General features: G+C 34.0%; 4 protein-coding genes and 1 non-coding gene across 7 annotated transcripts; 3 read left to right on the top strand and 2 right to left on the bottom strand.

Moving 5' to 3' along the window:
* Positions 1-1,196: 1,196 nt before the first annotated feature.
* LOC117927250 lies at positions 1,197-2,504 on the bottom strand. The gene has a single exon (XM_034846703.1). The coding sequence runs from the start codon at positions 2,026-2,028 to the stop codon at positions 1,483-1,485; it is 546 nt and encodes a 181-aa protein (XP_034702594.1). The 5' UTR covers positions 2,029-2,504; the 3' UTR covers positions 1,197-1,482.
* A 924-nt stretch (positions 2,505-3,428) lies between these two features.
* Positions 3,429-4,901, bottom strand: LOC117926311. Its single transcript, XM_034845398.1, has one exon. It carries the CDS (start codon positions 4,050-4,052, stop codon positions 3,618-3,620), a length of 435 nt encoding a protein of 144 aa, XP_034701289.1. The 5' UTR covers positions 4,053-4,901; the 3' UTR covers positions 3,429-3,617.
* Positions 4,902-10,292: 5,391 nt separating this feature from the next.
* LOC117926721 (probable serine/threonine-protein kinase At1g54610) lies at positions 10,293-18,829 on the top strand. 3 transcript variants are annotated; one of them, XM_034845973.1, is made up of 9 exons: positions 10,293-10,483; positions 10,629-11,265; positions 12,949-13,233; positions 13,482-13,799; positions 14,482-14,709; positions 15,217-15,317; positions 15,873-15,987; positions 17,319-17,780; positions 18,270-18,829. In XM_034845973.1, the coding sequence occupies exons 2-9, from the start codon at positions 10,876-10,878 to the stop codon at positions 18,489-18,491; spliced, it is 2,121 nt and encodes a 706-aa protein (XP_034701864.1). In that variant the 5' UTR covers positions 10,293-10,483; positions 10,629-10,875; the 3' UTR covers positions 18,492-18,829. The 3 variants fall into 3 exon arrangements, with proteins under 3 accessions (XP_034701864.1, XP_034701863.1, XP_034701865.1); XM_034845972.1 differs by lacking the exon at positions 10,293-10,483 and having other exon boundaries at positions 10,490-11,265; XM_034845974.1 differs by lacking the exon at positions 10,293-10,483 and having other exon boundaries at positions 10,490-11,265; positions 17,322-17,780.
* A 1,438-nt stretch (positions 18,830-20,267) lies between these two features.
* LOC117926357 (L-type lectin-domain containing receptor kinase VII.1-like) lies at positions 20,268-22,610 on the top strand. The gene has a single exon (XM_034845448.1). The coding sequence runs from the start codon at positions 20,284-20,286 to the stop codon at positions 22,444-22,446; it is 2,163 nt and encodes a 720-aa protein (XP_034701339.1). The 5' UTR covers positions 20,268-20,283; the 3' UTR covers positions 22,447-22,610.
* Positions 22,611-22,699: 89 nt separating this feature from the next.
* On the top strand, positions 22,700-22,770 carry TRNAG-GCC. The gene has a single exon. It is a non-coding gene; the product is annotated as a tRNA-Gly (tRNA).
* Positions 22,771-25,096: the final 2,326 nt, after the last annotated feature.

Genomic DNA, 25,096 nt, shown 5'->3' on the forward strand with positions numbered 1-25,096 from the left:
TTTTTTTACATTTCATGTGGTCAAGACTCATTCTTAGTTTAAAATTTCCTCAAATATTTTTCATATCCTTTTCATTTATTATTTTCATTTCAAGCTATAATTAAACACTAAATACGTATTTTTAAATTAACAAAGCCAAATATAATATAATTAATAAATATTTTTAAGGGTTTGTTACACTGTTACCCCTCTAACCTATAGTATATTTTGCATATTACCCAATTGAGTTTAAAATCGAGTAATGTATCCTTCATGAGTTGCATGCAATGTACATTTTTTGATTGACAGTGTTACCTTAATTGGATGGAAGGCGCATGTGCTCTCCACGTGACTGATTTAAGTGAAGGTAAAAGTGTCACTTTATTTTAAAATCCTAACTAAGCCCCTTTCTACCTTTGTTATCCTCCTCTTTCTTCTTTCTTCCTCCCCAAATTGCAGTTGAAGCACAATTGAATCCCTAAATTGCAACCAAAGCATTCTAGGGAGTGAAAATTACAAGAAAATGGTGATGATGCATTATTTTTCTAAACTTTCCTTTTCTTCCTCTTCTTTTTCTTCTTCTTGTATCTTCACTCTTTCTCTCTTCTCCACTTTTCTATTGGAAATTTGTATGGGTAAGTGCTTTGGATTTTTTTCAAAAAGCTTGATTTTTCCCCAAATTTCCCCCAAAGTTTCCTCCAATTTTCTAAAAACATCAAAACAAAACTCTTAACCCTACAACGAAAGCATAACATGAAAACGAAATCCAACCCTAACCCTAACTCTATGTTGTATTTATGTACTCTGTGATCTAGATGTTGTGTTATGATTGTTTGATTGTTGCTATTTTTGTGGGTTTTACACTTTATTTAGTTGGTGAAAAAAACAATTGATTTTTTTTTCCTGTATAAATTTTGAATAAGAGACTATTTGAATTAGTTGAAGTGATTTTTTTAATAAATTGTTATTTTTTTTTATAAAATTTTTTGAGTTTCGTTCCGATCACCATAAGGTTTGAAATCCTCTTCACCGAAATTCTAGGAAAATTCCAAGATAGGAGGAAGAAGAGGGCTTAGATTTGGGATTTGGTGTTTTGAAATGAAATGATTATTTTACCCCCGATCACACGTACCCGTTATAAAGGATGAAGAATACATTACTCAATTTTGAACTTGGGGGAGTAATGTGCAAAAACATGCCATAGGGTAGGGGCAAAGTGTAATAAACGAAAATGCTTTTTCATTTAACTCTTTCTTCTTTAGTTCTACAGATAATTATCATTCATAAGCCCCTACCCAGAAAGAGTAATCTGGAAACTAATTCTACAAACTATACCCCAAAAAAAATTACATTTCAAAACCCAATATTCAGTATTACAAGAGAGAGAGCAAACTTTTCGAAATCTCCATCCACCACGCCACACCAACCCCCCGCGCCGCACCGCGGCCCCCCAAAATTTCATTAAAACCACCATTTTCCAGGCAACCAAACACCCAAAACCCATCAACCAAATTTATCCAGATCAACTTCACCCCTCCTCCTAACAAGTGCAAAGTAGCCCAAAACGGCACAAATAGCAGCCACAACATTCCCTTCCTTCAACAAGATCTTGAGCACAAACCCTGTAATCTCAGCAGTGATCATCCTGCCCTCAACCACCAGAGTCCTCCTTGGCTTCCCACAGAAGGTCAGAAGAACCAGAATCGTGATCCAGGTGACTAGAGTGGCCGGCACAGCCACGGCCAGGGCGGCCACCATAGAAAGAAGGCCAAAGACAACCCCAAGCAGGACTGATGCGTACAGGGCCGGCCACCCAAACGACGATGGAGGAGATGAAGAAGACATGGAGTTATTATACCAGGAGAGGATGGTCTTGAGGAGGTTCCATGAGAAGAAGAGAAGGGCGGCGTATACCAGGATGAAGAGACATACCCACGTTCTCCTTTTGCTTAGAATCGATAGTATCAACATATGTGATGATTGTGATTGCGGTGGTGAAGATGGGGTTCTTACTTCTTCTTCTTCCTCCTCTCGCCCCATGTCTGCCATGGACGATTGCTTGGGTTTCTCTCTCTAGAATATTTTTTTTCGACCACTTTCTCTGTTTTGGGGCCTGTTTGGTTTCGGTGGTTAATCTTTCACGCTCGATCTCTAGGCAAATGTGGTTAAAAAGAATGGATGAGAATTGTAGTGGAACATCCCTCCCCCTGTGGGGAGAGTGGGTGGAATGTGATGTGTGATTGAGTGGGGCGTGTGGAGTACGCGCTTTGGATGACGGTGAGGGCATTCCCTAACTTTACTTGTGGGTTAGATGGTGAGGGGTGGAATAGTGAAAATGATGGAGGGTTCAGAGCATTTGGGAATTTTGGACTTAAAAAGGCTAAAAGGTTTCATTTCATGGATTGGTAGTGTCCTTCTCCTATACCCTGTTTGGCCATTGGTGACTTTACACCTTGCAGATTCTTTTAGCCTTTGTTCTCAAGCCACCTAGTCTCATTACTTTGCTTTCGAGTCTATCATCTTATTGTATCCTAATGTTTTGTAGTTGCATCTTATCTTTGTTGTATAATTTTTTATCACATTTTTTATATTTTAATCTCATTTATTTGTACCTTGATTCCGGGTTTTGGATAATTGAGTTTTATTAAATCGATCTTGCCCCGACAATAATTGAATTTCAAAGTGGATTTATTTTATTTTGAGTCCAAATATCCATGGCTAAAGTATGTTTTCATACACCAATATGGCCAACTAGGATAAGCCTTTAACTCTAATGGTTATTGTCGGTCAGTTCACGTGAGAAATTTTTTCAAAAAACATTTGGGAGGTTCCTTCTCTGTTACTACTTACTAGTCATGTTCAACGCGGCTAGGTTACTACTTTATAGATTCCTTGATTCCTTTGCTTGCTTCACAAGATGGTGGGCCTTAGACCTGTACCTCTGGTCTTCTGGTCAGAAACAGGGTGCCCAAAAGTACTTGAAGCGGTCCAATCATGTTTTAGGCTTGCGTCAGTTCATGTATGCATTTGAAATTTTGAAGAGGCTCTCAGGGTTGTGAGTTTTGAAGAGGTTTAGTCTTATGGGTTTTGGAGGAAAAATTTGGTTGAATCGGGGTCATTAATTTATGCTTGGAAATTGAACCAATGTTCTATTAATGGATAGATTGAACTAAATAAGCTTTAATAAAGTTTTATAATTACTAAGAGTGGATTGATCCGATCAATTTCTCAATTTTCACTTAAGACTTAGATGATATTTGTTTTTTGATCGAATAGAAAAAGTTAAAATATTTAATTTTTTTTATTCAAATAAAAGTAATATCATATTAACATCATCCAACATAACACCTTACATTTTCCGGCTCCGGAGGTCAATTAACGAAGTTTACTTTTTTCTTTCCACTTGCCCTGGCATGAAACATTGTTACAAAATTTGGAAGAAGTTCAAATGGTAGAACACAATATGTAACCCATCAAGGGCTTTTCAATTCTTTTCACTACACAATCACCAATATATACATCTTTGAGCCGTGCTTTCATGCCACAACCTTACAAACAAAGGGGAAAAAAAAAAAAGAAACCAAATTCCCACTTCACAAATCCCTGAATTCTGATTCATTCTGCACCCAAATCATCCATTAATCATACTTCTCCCTCCAAGAATACACAAGAAAGAAAACCCATGAAAGAGCCAAGGCCAAGTCCCCAGCCACCTGCCTAGGCCAATCCCAGGCCAAATCTTCAAGCCTCCTCTCAAAGCACACCCTCCAAAGAGCCATTGAGACATGGAGAAGAACACACCCTTTAGCAAAGAAGCTCTGAAACTCTCTGTCCTTCACAAAGGCCACCATGAATAGCAAAAACCCAATCATAAACAGAAGCAAACCAGCGAAAGAGTCAGATATTTGGATCAACAATTGGTCATGGGGTGTTGAACCCAAGAGCTTTCTAGCTGTTTCTGTGCCATGACCCAGCACTGAGATTTCGTTGAGATAGAACATTATTAAAGACCCACATGTTAATGTGACCAATGAATGGAGAATACATATCACAAAGAACAGAGATGGAGCCATTCATCAACAACACTCCAGATCAAAACCCCTGAAACCAAACAATTTAGACGGGGACCCAGATGAAAAACATCCTAGATCGAAACCCTAGAAAATGAATAATCTACAAGGAAAAAAAATGTTTACAAATTTAAGTTTGCTAGAACACATTGGAAATGAACAATTGATAGAACAATAATGGAACCCAGTATTAGAAAACAAACCCTAGAAATGACAATTTGTGAAACTGAACAAATTTTGAAACCCCGATTGAACCCACATGAAAGCATTGATCAAGAACAAACCCTAGCCCCATTAGTTACTCTGAGCGCCTTCTTGTCGTCGACCCTAAAAACTGACAGATTTATAGGTGCTGGGAAAACGAAAGCTGATTAAAACCCTAATCCCATCTCGAGTTTCGATGTGATCTGAAGCGGATTGGAGATCGAACCCCCCTAACCCTAAGGTGATGGGAGTTTAGTGGCGAAGGTTGTGGATTTCATTGGGATGTGTGCTATGGTAGTTGAGTGTGGCGGGAGTTGTGGGAATTTCTGAAAAACGCTTACCGAGGTGATTTAGAATTTGGAGGCATTTGGGCGTAGGGTTGTGGGATGGGCAGCGAGAGAGCTCATTGTGTTTGGCGCCGGGGGAGGGTGGGTAGAAATTTTCCAGGGATAGTTTCCGGGAAACGCTTTTCCGGGAAAATTTTGCATTGGAAGGTGTTCATTTTCAGTTTTTTTAAATAAAAGCAGCGGAAACACCATGATTCACCAATTTTATTTTCACAAAAAAATTGCTACAGATCTCTTTGAAACTTGAACCTCAATTTATTAAACTAATATAATTTAGAAAATTGCCTCACATGATACAGTTTGCCATGTGTTTCTCTGAAAACCCCAATGGTCACGGCAAGCACAATGCCAGGGCAGATGGATTATAGCATCTATATACTTCAGAAGATAACATTTTTCTACTCCTAACGCATTTTAAATTTATGAGCTTATTTGGCCTTATAGTAGATAATATGCATATAATTAAGAATAAATTATTACAAATGATATTAAAATCCCGACTTTGATGTAGGGGATTTGTTTTATTGAGGGGTATTTATCTATTTCACGGGACATTTTGGATATCCCGATATGAAGCACTCTTGATCTTATAAACACATATTTACATTGTTAGATACGGATTATTATAATATTATTATTTTGATTGAATATATATTTATTAAGGATACTTTTATTTTGATTTTTATTAAAAAAAAATGAACACCATCTAAATAGCAAATTAATTGAATAAATATTTGTGAATGCATTATGGAGGAGGAAAATAACCAATTTTTGGTACATATGGGCATGGATGAAAATTTGATTGTTGTAATGGAATTTGGGATCGAAATTCTTGGATGGAGTAATTAGATGGGATCAAGTTTTTTATTTTTTGTTTGTGTTTTTTTGATACGGAATAAGCAGAGATTTGGTAACAAAATATTGGAAATAATAAAGAATTCGATTTCATTTGCATACTTATTTATTTATTTATTTATGGGATAACCAATTAAAAGGGTTGAAATATATCCCATTTTGAAAAACTAATCCTTCATTTTTTTTCAACCTAAAAAAATACATATTTTAACAAAAATGTCTTCATATTTTTCTAAATAACATTTCTTTTAAAACACACGTATAAATAATGAAAATATTGAAAGGTATTTATACCAAGAATGGGTTGCTCTTCAAGTTAAAAAATGGGAAGATTAGTTTTACAAATTTAGGATGTTTTCACCATTTTTAATCAATTAATCATTTATTTATTTATTTCTTCTTATTATTATTATTTTATTTCATTTCCACACCCAATTCTCATGTTTGGATGCAAATTGGGCTGTGGGCCTATCAGCCCAATATGAAACTTAAAAGGGAGTTTTCTGAATGCTCAGCTCTCTTTGGGCTCATTGAAGTGCCACTAGAAAACAGCCATTCAAATGGCCCTTTCATTTTCATTCTCAATGGAAGTTCCAAGAGTATTTGACTAATTTCGAAAGGTTAAAGACAATGAGTTGGAGATACTCAAGATGTATGTAGCATACATATCAAGTTAGCATTAGGAAGTTTTTTTTTTTTATTTTTTTATTTTTTTTATTTTTATATTAGCATTAGGAAGTTGATGATGTGGGAAAATAATCATTTGAAAAGAATATTATAACAATACCTTACTTTAAAAGGGGCTAAAGGGGAGCTAATGTGTCATCAAAGGTATGACACCTCTAATTTTTAGTGATTAGATTCGTTTGATCCAATTGAGAAGCAATCGAATGAAGTTATCTACCCAAAATATGATCATATCATTTTTAAAAAAAACCTAATTAAGATGCAACCTATTTCGATTAAGTTAAAAAATAAAAAAATCACATCAATATATTTCCCAAATACGATCAAGTTACTTTTCGATTTGATTAGGGTGTTTCACTGTTATGACCAAATTACCTATTGTAGCATTGTATTACTCACCAAAAGTTTGTACGCATCGAAAACGGAAATCATATTTTTGAAAAAAAAAAATATTTATAAGATGATGTTTGTTTTTTAATTAAATAAAAAAAATTAAAATATTCGATTTTTTTATTCAATTAAAAACAACATGTTAATATCGAATAACATGACTAAAATGAATCTATTATTAATATATTACTTTTAATTAAATAAATAAAAATAAAATATTTTGATTTTTTTTTTTTACTAAAAAATAGACATTACCTAAACCTCTCTAAAGATGTTAGAAATCCCGAAGATGAATTTTAGATTTTTGTATAATTAATAAAAACAAAAAACAAAAGGCAAAATCAATAACATTTTTCAAATAAATCTTCCAAAACTACTCATTAGCGAGTGATAATTGTAAGTTGAACATAAATAAATAATAATAATGAAGATTCTAGAATCCACATCTAGAAGTTGATTCATTCATCAACAAGCTTTGCACTCGTAAGTCTACCACGTGCCCAGTTTTTCTACGCCATATTTACTTCATTCAGGTTGGATGAATTCAATTGGAATCATTCCAATTTCGGGGATCGAAGGTGTTTTCCCAATTTTGAAGTCAAGAAAGCTAGTATGTTGTAGACAGTTGGGGAAAGTTATTCCTATCAATTTCCTTTCTCTTTCCCGGAGAATCTCATTTCCTTTCCTCCTAAGTCGTTATTCATACAAGTTTATAAAATTCTTTTATAATTTATATATTTTGGCAAAATTTCCTTTCCACAAGACCATCAATTTAAACATATCCTTTTCATTCCAACTTTTCAATAGTTTGTCGAGGCGGTCTATTTGGTAACTGTTTTATGATGTTTTTATCAAATAAAAGTTTATTTAAGAAATGTTTTAAAATTATTTTAAATATTTTTAAATAGGTTTTAAAAATAATTTTTATATTAAGTACTTTATTTTTCATTATTTTTTATATTTATATAATTATTTTATAAAACAATCCTCATAAAATAAGTAAAAATAATAGAAAACACTTAAAAAATATTTTTTACAAATTTCATATTTTTGTTCTTAAGAACATAAAACAGAAAATAATTTATAGTTGTTAAATGTATTTTCTTATTTTTTTATTCTCAAGAACATAAATTCGTGTTCGAAAATAGTTACCAAACAAACCCTTAGATTCTATTTGTGAGCCTTCTCAAAAAACAATTTTTGAAAATAGTTTTGAGTATGGTTTTGTAATGATTTGCTCATTTTTATATAAATATTGTTTGTTTTAAGTTCAGTAAATTTTCGTGATTTTAAAACATATTTATATTATTAAAATGAGTTTACAACATATATAGTGTCAAAAACTTTTTTTCTTATCAGATACAAGATATCACAATCACAGCTAACAAAGAACATAAAATTATTCTTATATCCATGGTATTACGAGGATCATATGGATAAATAAACATATTTGATGGGGTAGTACAAATAAAAAGTCTATTTGACAATGATTTTAATAAGCGATTTTAACTAAAAAGGTATTTTTTTTAAAATTATATGTTTGACAAAATTTAGGAAACACTTAAATTTTGAAAAATAACTTATAATGTTGAAAAATCACTTATAGTATTTTATGAATAAGTACTTGATAAGTGATTTTAGAAAGTGTTTCTATTCTTTCTTATGCTTTAAAGATAAAAAATTTCAAGTATTAAAAAGATTAGAAACACTTTCTAAAATCACTATCAAACGTATTTTATAAGAGTGCATTCGGTAATGTTTCTACTTAACGATTTTTCAGATTTTAAAAAGCGTTTTCTAAATTTTATTACACATAATTTTTTTTTTCAAAAACACTTTTTAAACTAAAAATTCGTTTTCTAAAATCACTACTAAACGGACTTTCAAAGCCTTATGTAAGAATCAAATATCAAATATCATATCATATCATTTATAATGACATGTTTCCTTCTATATAAACATTTGTGTTAAACTCAATAATTCTTTATGACTTTAAAATATGTTTACATGGTTAAAATTTTTTTTCTTCTATCTTAACTAAAAGAAATTATTTTCAATTCTAAAAAAAAAAAATGTTTTCAATAACGGTTTTGTAATTAAGAGGATCATTTTCTTTAAATATGTCCACCTAATCCGTACATGTGTCATTTAATTTTCAACGGCATCTTCCATTTCCATATAGTAAGAACTAAGAACTTGTCTTTAATACCAAGATCCAACTTCATAAGACAACCGCAATGTTACTGTCAAAATATCATAGGATAGTGAAATCCCTTTGAAAAGAACCTCTACGTAGCTTACAGTGACTTGGGAAATCCGAAGCCTGGAGTGGCATACACAGACAGAAAAACCTTCAATAAATTCCAAACTTGAAGTCCAAAACTGAGACCAAACCCAGATGATATTGTAATCGTTGATAGGCTATGGCGGCCGGCATCGCCTGCACACAGATATTGAAACCATCTACAATGGTGATAGGGCACGGGGGTCGGTAGTGGGTCCAAAGATTTAATTTTTAGTGTGGAAAACTATAGGGGTGTTGACTGGGAAGTTTGATTTTTGGAGGGCGGTGAGTGGCCCATTGTCTTTAAATTTGGCTTGACTTCGTCCTACTTCCTACCTAATGCTGGCTGCCACTTGGGCCGACGACAAATGCACCAACCACCTGGTTTCAAGAACACGTCAATATAAGCATCTTCTCCATGATATTTAGTTACCACTCTTACTTTGACACCTTGTATATTTTGCCTTCTCACGTGTAGAAGTTAATATTTTGTCTCCTAAATATAAAATGCAACGAAAAACAATTAATGTTCAAATTCGAAGTTGTCGTATACGAATATCACAAATAGTCATACAAGTATCTCTCTAAAATCAAAAATCAAAATTAGTAGTTACTATATTTTAAAAGTATTTGAGAAACTTCACTTTAATGTTACTAATTTTAAGTTAATTCTACTCGAAATTAGAGTATAAAAAAAGACAATCCTTTTTATAATTTCATGAAAGGTTTATAATAGAGGCAAAATATTGATATTACAGACAAAATATTGATACGATGGTAAATGATGATTTTGAAAGAGATTAACAACGTTTTTTATTTATTTATGATTCTTATCGAATCTTCCCGGAGCTCATGAACCACTTGATATTTTTTTTTATTATCACAATATATATATATATAACATAACATTTCATATATTTAAAAGTAAAAGTAAAAGTAAAAGTAAAAATAAAAATTAATAGTAACTTATATATAATATCACAATTCTTCTATATAACAAATATAGATTTATCTTATCATTTTACAAATCAAGAAATTTTATCATATATGGTAGTAAATCATAAAATCATTGCATGTTGAATGCAAGGTTAGAAAATCGATCAACAATTCTCTCTAAAAAATGTTGGTAATTAAAGTATTGTCTAGAAAATATTATACATAAAAACAATTTTTTTTTTATTGAAAATGTGAGTGAGGTTGAGATTGGTATATTTTTTTTTTAATTGAATGAACAATTTAAAAAATTTAACTAATAAAAAGATTTTTTTAATGTTGAATATGAATCTTCTTGCCTTCCCTTAGGGTTAATAATCGGATGCTCCATCCTCTAATAATTTCCAAAACAGTAGAGTAAAAGCAAATGGAGGAAAGTGAAGGATAGGAATCTGAGGGGATCCCTGAATTATGATAGGTGGTTTAGAATAATAAAAACGCGTTGAATGCACCAATTTAAATTCCCAAACAGAACTCAACGACCTTCTTCAATCAGAATAACTGTTACCGTTCAGTTTTGGAGAGAGAAATATAAGACAGAGTTTGGATTCTTTTGACTCATCCTTTGCCGGCACCGCCGTCTTTTTAGTATATAATACGCGTTTTTGGAGTGTCAAGCCAAACAACCCCTTCTTTCTTCACTAACAAGCCTCCCAATTGGTAGGGCTTTCAAGGTAGTGTTGTGGCAATTCCTTTGAGTTATCATAAACTTTTTTGACATTTTCAACGTTGAAACAACATCGCAAGTACGGAAGAACGTTCGATTTCCGCGTGGTTTGTACTCAACTCATGGGAATTGTGTTTGAATTTGATGTGCAGGAGAGGTTAATGGTCGATCGATGAGTATTAGATTATGTGGGCGAACATTTTTTGATTAAGGGGGTTTTTGGGTGGGGATTTGTGATTGTTAAGGTGGGTGCTGTTGGGTTTTGATGAGGTTGATGAGTTTTAGATCGATTTTGGAGATTAATTATGATGGGTATTGAAGATAGGGTTTTTGGATAGGGTTGTGGATTGGGGTTTGTGATTGTAGAGGTGGGCGTTGTTGGATTTTGAAAAATTCACCATGGGTTGCATAGTTGGGAAGCCTTCCGCTATTAAAGATAGCCGGGAGAGTCCGAGGGAGAGGTTTCCGAATAAAGAATCCGCAGATGCAAGGGGGCAAAGGTTGAATTCGCTGAGGCGAGAGGGGAGTGGTGATGTGAAAGTCGTGTTGATTGATAGGAAGGCAAACAGCTCAGTTCGGGTGTATGATGAGGATTACAAGTTGGAGAAGGAGAAGAGGGAAAGGAGTGAAGTCGGTGGAGTTAATCATCCAGGCATGGGTAGGGTTCCAAAGGCAAGTGAGGGAGAACAGGTGGCGGCGGGCTGGCCATCTTGGCTTGCTGCGGTGGCCGGTGAAGCCATCAAAGGTTGGATACCACGGCGTGCAGATACTTTTGAGAAGTTGGATAAGGTATGTTCTCTTTTAGATTTTATTGTCAATTTGCAGTTTTTTTAGTATCATAATACCCTTGTTAAGTCTGATAATTAGACTGGTTTCATTATATTAATTGAAATTCTCGATATCCGGAATATTTTCCATTGGTCTTATTGTTATTAGTGATAGGCTATGTGAAAGTAGAATAAATATAGTGGAACAAATAAAAATACTCTTATCTATGATCTGCTATAGTTCCATTGATACAGAGATATATGAAATTCATGGATGCCTTCACATGCCCATGGTAACTAATTCTAACCAATGACCGACTGGAAAACTTGTTCGTTTTCTTTAAATGACCAAATGCTAACATATCTCCTTCGGAAAAGGTTATCATGATAATTTACGCCTCATATACTTTAAATGACTAAATGTTAACATACCAAAGTGTGTGCATGTTTAGATGGATGAATGACAAGACAAAATAAGATTGACATAGAGTGCATTAAGAAGCTAGTGCTAGTTAGGGGTATAATGAGAAAATATCGGTTAACATGTTTTGTTCATGTGATACTAAAAGTCTAAAACTGATAACTGCTTGTGTAAAGAATGAGTGGGTTAAACCTATAGGTGCTTCAGGGACTATGGAAAAGCCCTGGAGAATATGTACCAATTTGAGAGAGCAAACATGATAGCCCTAAATATATTGTATTCGCAAGCATAGATCATTTAACAGATCTTGATAGTTGAAAAACTTTCTTTTGTTGATTTTAGTTAAACTAAATACTGATAGCTAACAAAGAAGCTGGTAAAATTCACTTAATTAATGGGAATTAAATTAAAAAAATAAGGAAAAAGAAGACAAAAATTTATGATCACAGTAAACTATTATTGATGAAACTAAAGGAAAGATGAAAAAAAAAAATCATTAGAAAAGAAATATTGCTACAATCTCAATCATCAATGCTGGCTCTGTAGTTGCTTCTCCTACCTGCCACCCCTTTGCCACTCTGCCATTAGATCCATAATGACTGGGGAGTCGGACATTGTAGGAATCTGTCCATGTGGAGCCCCAGACCTGCTTATCAAAGAACAGAGATCACTGAGCCTACTTAGTGGTTTGGGACCCTAGTTTTTTTTTAATAAAAAGAATCTAATAAACTAAGGAGTCTGTGAATTTCAAGAATTAAGAAGGCCTCTATTAAATTGAATGGGGCGGGAAAGAGCTTGGCCGTAGATCAACTGCAGTCTGATCATAGATCAGTTTGGTTGTGGATCAACCAAAGGAGTCATTGAGAAAGAAATAAAACTTTGGTGCTAGTTAGCTAAGGTGATTGTCCAGTGGTTACTGATTACCAAGGCAAATGCTGATCAATGTCATCTATTTTTCATGTGTTGAGGAAAAATATGAATTCCAAACAAAATTCTACAAAGGACTGGCAACAGGTTTAGGATCAACTCAACAAAACAAAGGTTTAAGCTTCACCTACTTGGGTGTCCCATGCAAATTTTTCTTCTGACATTTTGTCTTTCTGTTGTTCTTACTGTGGTTTTCCCCTCTTTGAGTGTCCATTTTCTTTTCTTTTCTTTTTTTGTCCATGATGTTGTTATTACTATTATGACTAGTATTTTTGAATGGGTGTGGGGGCTACTTGTTTTGCTTAATGCTTTCCTTGTTTGTCTTTTTTTTTGCCTGATAATATCTCTTGCTTTCAGATTGGCCAAGGTACTTATAGCAATGTCTACAAGGGTCGTGATGTCACTCGTGGAAAAATTGTTGCTTTGAAGAAAGTAAGGTTTGACCATCTAGATCCTGAGAGTGTCAAATTTATGGCAAGGGAAATTCTTGTTTTGCGCCGGCTTGATCATCCAAATATAATAAAACTGGAAGGCTTGGTCACTTCAAGGAAGTCTTTCAGCCTGTACCTTGTTTTTGAGTATATGGAACATGATCTTACAGGACTTGCAGCGCTTCCAGGCTGCAAGTTCACAGAACCACAGGTAGTTTTTTTTTTTTTTGATAAGAACAGAACCACAGGTAGTTATATGATAGTTATCATATGCTTTTCTATAAACTGCCGTTCAATAGAGTATTTTTAATGTTGATTTCTTTTACATATTTAATCATAACCAGAAGTGACATGGGTACAATTTTTTTTTTTTTGTTTTTAGAAATCGATTAATTTTTAACTCTCTGCTTTTAAACACTGATGTACCGATTCTTATGTATATTGGTTTTTCTATTATAGATCAAATGCTACATGCAGCAACTACTCAGTGGTCTTGATCATTGTCATAGTCATGGTGTTCTGCATCGCGACATAAAGGGTTCAAATCTTCTAATTGACAATAATGGCATCCTGAAGATTGCAGATTTTGGCTTAGCTAGTTTTTTTGATCCTCATCGTAGTTTGTCAATGACGAGCCGTGTTGTGACTCTTTGGTATCGTCCGCCAGAACTTTTACTCGGAGCCACCCACTATGGAGTTTCTGTGGATTTATGGAGTGCGGGCTGCATACTTGGAGAATTATATGCTGGCAAGCCTATTATGCCCGGAAGGACAGAGGTACCTTTATGCTAGTGTATATTTCCATGGAAATGCCATTTACAGTGTATTTCTAACCTGGCAGAAAAAGTAAAACAAAAAAGATCAAATGTGATCGAGTTCATTTGAAGTTTTTCCTTTCCAATTTATTTTATGTGGAAAATTCATTACTCAAGGGCAAGGATAAGTGTTGTTTCATATTTAGACTGCTTTGCCTAGGCATAGCATCATGCCATGGCACAGGGTATCTGCTTGGGCTCACTGGTGTCACATGTGGTAGCTCACCATGCCACCAGCTCCATGCTAACATTAAGATCCATGGAATACCATATTATGGTGACTTTGTGATAGTACCAGTAATGGGGTAAACAAACACCAGGTGCAAGGGTGTGCTCTTTAGCTGCTATTTGGTGTATGAATCTGTCAATAGATGACAAACATGGTAGTAAACTTGAATCCATGAAATGCATCATGGATCATTGTGACACATAGGCACTGTTGCTTACACTTTGCAAGTTTGTATTACTCTGCAATCCTGTTTACAGATTTAATGAACCTTTTTGTTTTCCTCCTTGATAAGTGGATTGCATTTCTCAACTGTGTTTTGATGTCTGTGTCTATGTCCATGGGAAAGGTCTTTTTTTTTTCCAAAAGTATTATAGATAGATGATTTTGATAAACTTTATATGCTTGTACCTTGTAGGTTGAGCAATTGCACAGGATTTTTAAGCTTTGCGGCTCACCATCTGAGGATTTCTGGAGAAAATCAAAATTACCTCATTCAGCAGTGTTCAAACCTCAACAACCTTATAGATGTTGTGTTGCAGAAACATTTAAAGATTTTCCTGCTGCTACTGTAGGCCTTATGGAGACTTTACTTTCCATAGATCCTGCACATCGAGGAACTGCAGCTGCTGCTCTCAAGAGTGAGGTATGTTTTCTTCTTCTTCTTGAATCCTGTATGATCTAAAAACTTGCTTTTGAGTTTCCTTTTCCTATTGAACATTATAAATGGTTGAACAGCAGAACAATGAGATTGAAATTATCTGTCGTAATGTTCTTAGTACTTGATATTTGTTTGTGGTAGAATGTGTATTCTTTTCACTGTTATTAATAAAGAACCCTACTATAAAGAAAAAGAATGCATTTAGGGGGAAAGGGGGCCAACTGAGGTATTTATTTGGGCAAAGAAAAGAAAATCACATTGCATGACAGTCCCTCAATACCACACCACTCCTTCACTATCTTATATTTAAGTGAAAAGTGACTCTTTTGCCATTTTCATGATAGTGTAACGTAATTCTCTAGTGCAACACAGTTCTTCCAATTGTTGCTGAGCCATCAGTTCTTTTCATTCTCTCTGGAGTAACATGTTCCACTTTTGTTTCTTGAGATTTATAATCTTTTTTATCTGTTTTAATGGATATTTCTTTAACAGTTCTTCACAACAAAACCGCTTGCTTGTGATCCTTCAAGTTTGCCCAAGTATCCTCCCAGCAAAGAGATTGATGCAAAATTGCGGGAAGAAGAAGTTAGAAGGTGCATTTTATTAGTTGATCGTCATTCATGTTATGAATAATAAACATGAAAATTTTCTTCTTCTTTCATTGGAAAATCGTAGCTTGCTTTATGATATCTATTATTGTTCATCGAAACCTGTTTTTGTATGCTTTGTGGCATAGTAGGAATTAATCTTGAATAGATTAATTGCCAAGTTTTGCATCTTATTGTAGTTGCTTGTCAGCTAAAAGTATTCTGGTCATGCCATGAATGGTGAAACAGTTAGTTCTTCAAACAAACAATTTGGATGTGTATGTGTGTGGTGTGTTTATATATATATATATATATATATATATATATATATAGATATATATTATAAGGGAAATTTGGATTTATACACTACATGAGCTACCTTTGAACTTCATTTGGATATTCTGTTCATTAATGGGGTAGCATTTTGTAATTCGGGTTCTGAATAAATTTTTCCTTGGTTCTAAAGATTTGGTATAGAAGATATAAATGGTTTAGAGAGGCTTACTTCCTGTCTTAGAGTGGTCTTTGTAGCGTTTACCTTTTTTTTCTTAATCCTCACAGGCAAGGAGCAGGAGGTGTCAGGGGCCAGAGGGTTGATCCAGAGAGGAGAGGATCCAAAGAATCTCGGGCAATTGCAGCACCAAATGCTAATGCTGAGTTAGCCATGTCGATGCAGGTAATTCCAAATGAGGTTTCGTTTTAATTCAGCATATTCCAGCCCTGGTGAAAATTTAAACTTACACTGCCTAAATATCAATTGTTCTTTAATATTCCTTTGAAATAATTTATTCATATATTCTCACATGCGAAATTTTGGAATTGGTCTAAAATTTGAAGATGAAAGTTTGAAATTTTGTTAGAAGTTAGAGCCCTGCCTGCCATTTGTGATGACAATTATCTTTTTTGAGTTCCTTGTTAAGTGACTCCTATTGTCCAACTCATTAAGAAGACACATGTTTCCTGCTAACACATCCATGATATTGCATGTCTATGTAAACAAATGTTTTTGAACAGGGCTAAAAGCACAAATATAAAGATTTATCATTATAGTTGTCTACTCTTATGTGATTGAAGATGATGAATTATACACATGCAAGTTTCCAAAGGTCATTGCTTATTTTCATTCCCTGCTTATGTGACTGACGTTTATTTAGAAAAAGAAAAAGAACAAAATCTGACTATAGCTAATGTTACCTAGCTGAAGAAGCAAACAGTGCATCTCTTTTACCTAATCATGGTGCATCCAAATTTATTTGTTACGCCTATTGATCGTTTTATTCCAAGCCTTATTCTTTATGTGATCACACATTATGACAACAAACTCAGATATTCACTTGCCTAGTATTCATCTTTCTGAGTTAATTCTAATCTTACATGTTTTGATCTTTGATTTCCTTGAAATATCAATCGGTAAAAGCAAAGTTCAATACACTTCTCTGAACTTCAAGTTGGATATATCAAATGATAGCAAGAAATGAAAACAGGGAACCTTGGAAAATATCATTTTGTATCTAATATTGGAGGGTAGCCTACATTATAGTTCAGGTGCTATTTGTTGTTTAGTTTTCTTAGAAATGCACACTTTATTTTGTGTTTGGTTCTAGGAAAGTACTACTGAAAGGAAAAAAAAAATGCCAAGGAAAATAATTTTCGCATATATGGTTTTATTATAAAAAATATGAAAGAAAATCAAATATAATTAAAATTAGTGAAAAACTCATACATTTTCAAATTATTTAATTTGTATATAAAAGAGTTAAAATAAGTGAAATAAGTTTGAAATAATTTATAAAAATAATTTATTTGAATTTAAATATATTTTTTAAATTTTCCTTCACTTTTTCCTTTTTTCTACCTTCTCTTTATTTTCTTTTCCTCGTATTTTCCCTCAAATTTTTTGGGAACTAAACATAACCTTAGGGAAAACCTCCTCCTGTTATCTTAATAAGTAATATCACCTTTATCCATATTTCTTCTCGGTGTAATGATGTTTCCTTCTAATTACAGCAGAGACAAGGCCAGGCTAATTCGAAGAGCCGAAGTGAGATGTTCTACCGTAATCAGGAGGAAGCTGCTTCTGGCTTTCCAATTGATCCACCTAGACAATCACAAGGTGTAAAAGAAGTGAGCAAAAATCTCTTCGAGCATCATTCTGCGAGAGTTTCACATTCAGGGCCATTGGGTCGTGCTGCTGGATGGTCAAAGGCTGGAAAGAAACATGATGATCTTCCCATGACTTCAACTAGAGCTGACTTAGCAACATTATCTGGTCTAGTAGCAACTAGAACTTCATCTGAAGATCGCCGGGAAAAACCTGGTCCTTCAAAGCTAGAACCAAGAAACCAAATGAGCAGGTTTCCAGGATCAATGAATGAATCGGGAAAGCATGATCGGAAGCATCATAGTAAGTTCAGTGAAGACGCTTATCTGACAGAAGATGGAAAAGGGAGTACCAAAGAACCGATTCTGGTACGTTCTATGACAAATTGCTCTGATAACTGATTTTTTTTTTCTTTTTTTTTTTTAAAAAAGCATGATTGGTTTTATAATTCATGAACTAAAATAGGAATAGTTGTTGACTTGGTACGAAGGATTTTGACATGTTGCCTTTTGTCAAATACCCAATCCTTCTTATTTTTTGTTGATTTTCTGACACCCCTGGCTTCCCAATTTCTTAGTGACCTTTCCCCTATTAATTGCTGGGGATTATGACATGTTGCCTTTTGTCAAACACCCATTGTTAATTTCAAATCATGACTGCTGCCCACAATAATTAGATTTCTGTGTATTAGCATTCTGCCCTCCCTTTCCCTATCTTTCATATATGATTTTTGTTTTCCCAGTCAGCATCCATGAACTGAACAACATTATGAACTTTGGTCTTTCATCTGTCCCAAATATTGCAGTTCTCATCTCACCAAATCTAACATAGGGTGCTATATTCATGTTGTTTCTCAGCAAAGCAACCGATCCAATGCAAACAAGATGTACTTCTCTGGTCCTTTACTTGTTACATCAAACAACGTGGATCAGATGCTGAAAGATCATGATCGTAAGGTCCAAGAACTTGATCGACGAGCTCGGTTTGAGAAGATGAAAGTAGGGAAATATCAGTCTCAAGGGAAGCAGCAAGCAAGAGGCAATCCCCCAAAATATGTCCCCAGCAATGGTGTCCGATAAATGGGGTTATGACACCCTCAACCCACCAACAGATACAGAGAGAGAGACACACACAGATAGGTAATTATGGTCTCCTATGTAGTATTAGTGTGGCATGTATAGTGAGTGCTTTCGTTAAGAGTTAATTCTTTCGGTAGATGACAATAGCAGAATTAAAATGTGGCAATTTTGAAGCTGTTACTATTTGAATTCTACAACATATGGGAGGAGGCTGTTGAGAACACATGGTGTAAATATATGATTCTACAATTTGCCTTCTCCTGTTGTATTTTAGTAGGGGGATTATTTGTCAAAATAAGGTGATTATCCAAAATGAATGGAATCATTTCATTTCTATATGGTTTTTCCAAAGCTGCATTTGTATTTATAGGAACAAATGTAATTCATATATGTGTTGTGTAAGAGTTGAGAGGATACCCCTAAACCTAATCCTTCAATTAATTGCTCAAAGCTAAGAGCCTGGTTAGGAATAAGAAAGTAGATTTTTGAGAATGTGTTTTAAAAAATGTGGTGTTTTTTGAATATATATTTTAATTTTTTAAAATTGTTTTTATTTGTTTTTGAGGAATTGTTTTATATAATAATTGTAAAATGATTCAAAATAAAGTATTACAAATATTTTTTTTTTTGAAAGTAGAGGAAACAAGTTAAAAATATTTTAAATTCTCAAATAAAATTTTGTTTTTAAAAATGTTAAGGAAATTATTTTTAAAAACTGTTTTTGAAAACTGGTTATTGGAATTGTCTTAGTCTTTCATTATTTGTGGTCAAACATAGTGCATGGAGCACCAAGGATTTTTTATTAAGAAATGATATCCATACTTTAACTCAAATTAATTAATGTTAATAGAAGTATTCAAAACAATTTTGTTCTGTTAATAAATAAATAATGGTAAAAACCATGTTCTGGAACTGGTTTTCCAAAAAGTTGTCTCACTGTATGTATAAAGTATGAAGAAGAATAAAGGGTTTGTTTGCAAATTGTTTTTAAAAACAATTTTTTATTTTTCAAAATAAAAAAAATATAAGAAATGTGTTTGATAATAAAAAACTGTTTTCTACTTTTTGTTTTTAAGAATAAAAAATATGATATTATCAAAGAACATATTTTATTCGTTTTCTATATTTTTATCTGTGCAAACATATAAAATGATTAAAAATAAAATACTATATATAAAAATTATTTTTAAAATATATTTAAAAATATTAAAAACATGTAAAAAAATATTTTCAGTTTTGAAATAAACTTTTTTCTATAAAATCATAATGATTTTCAAAAACTATTCTCAAAAATATTTTTTAGAATTATTTTCGAAAACAATTATCCAATAAACTTGAGTACACGATTGAGAATGTTTTTAAAAATAGATTATATATATATATAATAAAAATTTGTTTGAAAAGTCTTTTTAATTTATGTTTTATATTTTAAAAATAAATTTTATCCATTATACTTTATTATCAATTATTCTCCTTATTTATATGATTATTTTTAAAAATAAAAATAAAAATAATAAAAAATAATTAAAATATATGAGAACCCATTTGCAAAACAAGTTTTTAAAAATCTATTTTCCGTTAGAAAATTATCAGAGCGTTTCCAAGTTTGAAACAGTTTCTGTTTGCTGCAGTTGATTTTGAAAACATAATTAATTTAAAAACATTTTTATCAATTGTTTTTCTAGTTGAAAAGTCTCTTCCTTCAAGCATCTTATCAAGTATTTAGTGGAGGTAAAGTGGTTTGACAAGACTTTTGCCCTCTTCTGTGTTATGGCGGTAGCCACCTCCAATTATGACCAAAGCCTTGTTCAGTTTGAATTCTTATACGTTACTCAATCTTCAATCTTCTCTCTGTTGCAGTGAATCAGACCTTCTTCATCTTCAACCTCCCTTTTCATCCATGTTTTCCCAGTTTCTCTCTCTCTTCCTCTCCTCTTTCTTCTTCCTCAATTCACCTTCAGTATCAGTATCAGCTACTGAGTTCATCTTCAACAGCTTCAACTCCACCAGTCTCTTGCTCTATGGCAACGCCACCATACAAAATTCTCTTCTCTTTCTCACAAACGAGACCACCTTTTCCATCGGACGTGCTCTTTACCCTTCTAAAGTCCCCACAAGATCACCTAACTCAACCCACCTCCTTCCCTTCTCTTCCTCCTTCATTTTCTCCATTGCTCCCTACAAAAATCGCCTCCCTGGCCATGGGTTTGCCTTCTTATTTGCGCCCACCACCGGCATGGATGGTGTAAGTTCATCTCAGCATCTCGGACTGTTTAATTTCACCAATGATGGAAAGTCGACTAACCATGTTTTTGCTGTTGAGTTTGATGTGTTTGAGAATCAAGAATTCAATGATATCGATGATAATCATGTAGGGGTGGATGTGAACTCATTGACATCTCTTACGTCCCATGAAGCAGGGTATTGGAGAGGGGATGATGATGATGATGAGAACTTCGAAGAACTGGAGCTCAATAATGGCGAGAATTATCAAGTATGGATTGAGTATATGGATTCGCGAATAAATGTTACCATGGAGCGTGCAGGCAGGAAGAGGCCTGATCAGCCATTGATCAGCGCAGTTGTTAATCTTTCTGATGTTCTTCTAGATGAAATGTATGTGGGGTTTTGTGGAGCCACTGGACAGTTAGTTGAGGGTCATATCATTCAGTCATGGAGCTTCAGTCAATCGAATTTTTCGATCGGTGATGCTTTGGAAACCATGAATTTGGCTTCTTTTGTTCTTCCAAAGGGGTCTGTTTTTAGATCCAAAGGGTTTGCTTTAGGGGTTAGCCTTGGTTCTGCAGTTCTTCTTGTGGGGTTGGGGGTTATGTTGTATGTTGCTTTGGTCCGGAGGAGGAAGAAAAGGGCCATAGGGGAGGAAATCCAGGAATGGGAACTGGAGTACTGGCCTCACCGAATTGGTTACAGGGAAATTTACACTGCAACAGATGGTTTCTCAGAGAAAAACGTCATCGGGTTCAGCAGTAACGGCAAGGTCTATAAAGGGGTTCTGGTGGGAGGAGCAGAAGTTGCAGTGAAGTCCATTCCTCATGAAAATGAGGATGGAATGAAAGCATTCCTGGCGGAGGTTTCCAGCCTAGGCAGGTTGAAGCATAGGAACTTAGTGGGGTTAAGAGGCTGGTGCAAGAAGGAGAAAGGAGACCTGATTTTGGTATATGATTATATGGAAAATGGGAGTTTGGACAAGAGGATCTTCCACCAGTATCCTGAAAGTATGATGTTGAGCTGGGAAGAGAGGGCTCGAGTTCTGAAGGATGTTGGCCATGGGATCTTGTATTTGCATGAGGGCTGGGAAGCCACGGTCTTACACAGAGACATAAAGGCAAGCAATGTGTTGCTTGACAAGGATATGAATGCCAGACTAGGCGATTTCGGGTTAGCCCGGATGCATCATCATGGGGACTTGGCTAACACAACTCGGGTGGTTGGCACACTAGGATACATGGCTCCTGAAGTGATTAGAACCGGGCGAGCCACCGTCCAAACCGATGTGTTTGGCTTTGGGGTCCTGGTTCTAGAGGTGGTGTGTGGGAGGGAGCCTATCCAGCACAACAAGCCAGGCTTGGTTGATTGGGTATGGAGGTTGATGAAAAGAGGGGAGTTGGTTTTGGCTTTGGATGAGCGGCTTAAGGCTAGGGGAGGATACAGGGAGGAGGAAGTGGAGAGGGTCCTTCAGATTGGGTTGTTGTGTGCCCATCCGGACCCTCGCCGGAGACTGATGATGAGGCAAGTGGTCAAGGCATTGGAGGGGAGAAGCGAGGGGTATGAGTCTGAAGAGGGAATGGATGTGAGTTTGCTTCATTCTGCAGAGTGGTCTAAGCGTAATAGCTACTCTGGCGGAGGAGGGCACCCTACATTTGATGATATTCAAAAGAGTCTTCTTTGTTCCACATCTCTATCAGTGTCTGATATCATCCTGGAGGGTCGGTGATAATGTGTCAAGCACCCAGTTTCTTTCCCTGATAATGTACCCTGCAGTCATGGCATTCTTTTTTTTTTTTTTTTTATGATGTTGGTGAGATATATTTTTTAATTTCATTCATATATCTTGGTTTGAAATGGCCCATTGTGAGTGGAGATCTTTTCATGCTTAATATGCTCTCAAGAATTTTCAATCCTCCTGCCTCTGCTCTGTTTTTGTACATAAAATTCTTAATAAAAGCTTGAAATGGGAGAAGCATCAAGCACCAGTGGTCTAGTGGTAGAATAGTACCCTGCCACGGTACAGACCCGGGTTCGATTCCCGGCTGGTGCATCGGGTCTGCTTTCCCTTTTTATGAAAACTTATCTATACAACATAAAACTGTTCCTTCATTACTTCCTTTTTCTACTTTTTGAGTGTTTAAATTTATTTAACGTTATATTTAGTTTCTCAAAACTTTGAAGAAAAATACAAAAGAAAGAAAATGGGAGAGAAAAAGTAGATGACTAAAAAAGTGAAAGAAAATAAAAAATATATTTAGAATCAATAAATTATTTTTATATATTACTTCAAATTCATTTTACTTATTTCAACTCTTTAATATAAAGATTAAATAATTTAAAAATATATAATTTTTTTTATTGATTTTAATAATATTTGACTTTTTTTATTTATTATTTTTCATGTATAATCAAATATGAGAAGATCATTTTTTTTTTTTCTTTCGTTAGTGTTTGGGAAACAAACATAGCCTAAATCTTTAGAATTGGGAAAATTCAGGTAAGGACATGAGGTAGACCATTGATGCTTGCATGGGAGCTACTATGTGTTGAGTAGAGGCTTGCCTAATGGGATCCTATATGGGCCTTTGGCCTATAAGGCTTTGGAAATTTGTCTATCCCATAGGTATTTTAAAAACTGCTTCATATTAATGTTGGCTTGTCAAAGTTTGCTTCAAAGGTCTAGGGCTTTGGTCCAATTTGAAGCTTGATGGATGAAGTCTTCATATAAATTCTCTAAATAGTCTTTATCCAAGAGACTATATAGAAGGTAAAACTTTGAGACTTTGAGAACTCTACTACTACAATGATTTTATTGTGGACAGGTGTGGATAACTTTTGTAGTAGTATCTTGTGAAAAATGCTTCATTGTATGAGGCTCAATGTTTACACGATGAAATGTTGCTTGTTATATGCTTTAAAGATCAAGAAATATAGCTTCGATGGATTTCTAAGTAGAACAAGACTTATAAGACCTACAAAACAAAGAAAAATTGTACACTACCATAACATATTTGTGCTAGTACTTTAATGTTTAGGTTTGTCATTATCCAAACCCTAAAGAGAGACTTGGATAATGACTAACTTAAGCATTAGAGTACTAACACAAATATGTTATGGTAGTATATATATATATATATATATATATATATATATATATATATATATATATATATATATATTTATTTATTTATTTATTTATGTACTAGAAGCTTTTATGTTTTGTTCATATCATTTAGGGATTACTATTGATATGTTTTAAGGGTATATAATATTGACAAACCCTAAAGAGAGACTTGGATAATGACTAACTTAAACATTAGAGAGCACAAATATGTTATGGGAGTGTATATATATATACTAGAAGCTTTTATGTTTTGTTCATATCCATTAGGGATTTCTATTGATATGTTTTAAGGGTATATAATATTGACAAACCCTAAAGAAAGACTTGGATAATGACTAACTTAAGCATTAGAGTACTAACACTAATATATATATATATATATACACTTTTATGTTTTGTTTATATCCATTAGGGATTTCTATTGATTTGTTTTAAGAATATATAATATCGACAAACCCTAGAGAGAGACTTCAATAATAACTAAGAGTGCATTAGGAAGTGATTTTGAGAAGTATTTATAATATTTCTAAGTGTTAGAAAACTAAAAACACTTCCTAAAATCATTGTCAAACGCACTCTAACTTAAGCATTAATTAGAATACTAGCTCAAATATGTTATGTTAGTGTGTATATATATATATACTAGAAGCTTTATGTTTTGTTCATATCCATGAGGAATTTCTATTGATATATTTTAAGGCTACTCGTAAGATCATTCCTTTTTACCCATTTTCAAGTTTCTTTCTTGCCCCATTTTCCCAGTTTTAGCATTTAAATATTTTTAAATATTTATAAATAGGAAAATTTTGGTGAGGATTTGTATTGGGCCATTAAGGTTTGCATTGGAGGTGCCATGTAATTGAGGAAAGGGTTGCTCAATGGGACATTAAGGGCGTTCAGTTAATGAATTTTTTGAAATTGTTGGATGAAGCTTGACTTTATGATCTTTTAGTCTATAGGCCTCCTAAAAATTGCTATATGGAGGTTGGCCTATAGGCCTTTTAGAAATTGCTCCATGTCAATGTTGGGTTATTAAAGCTTGTATTATAGGTGAAGACTTTGGGCTAATTTGAAGCATGGTAGATAAGATCTTCACATAAGTCCTTTGAGTGAGTTTGTAAGATCTATAACTTTGGGCTTTAAAAGTCCTTTCATTAAAATGATTTTGTTGTGGATGTATGTGGATCAACTTCTATCGGAATTTCTTTTGAAAAAATGCATAATTTTACAAGACCATAAGTTGGGAGTTTAC

The sequence above is a fragment of the Vitis riparia genome, chromosome 12, assembly GCF_004353265.1.
Source record: "Vitis riparia cultivar Riparia Gloire de Montpellier isolate 1030 chromosome 12, EGFV_Vit.rip_1.0, whole genome shotgun sequence".
Taxonomy (NCBI): domain Eukaryota; kingdom Viridiplantae; phylum Streptophyta; class Magnoliopsida; order Vitales; family Vitaceae; genus Vitis; species Vitis riparia.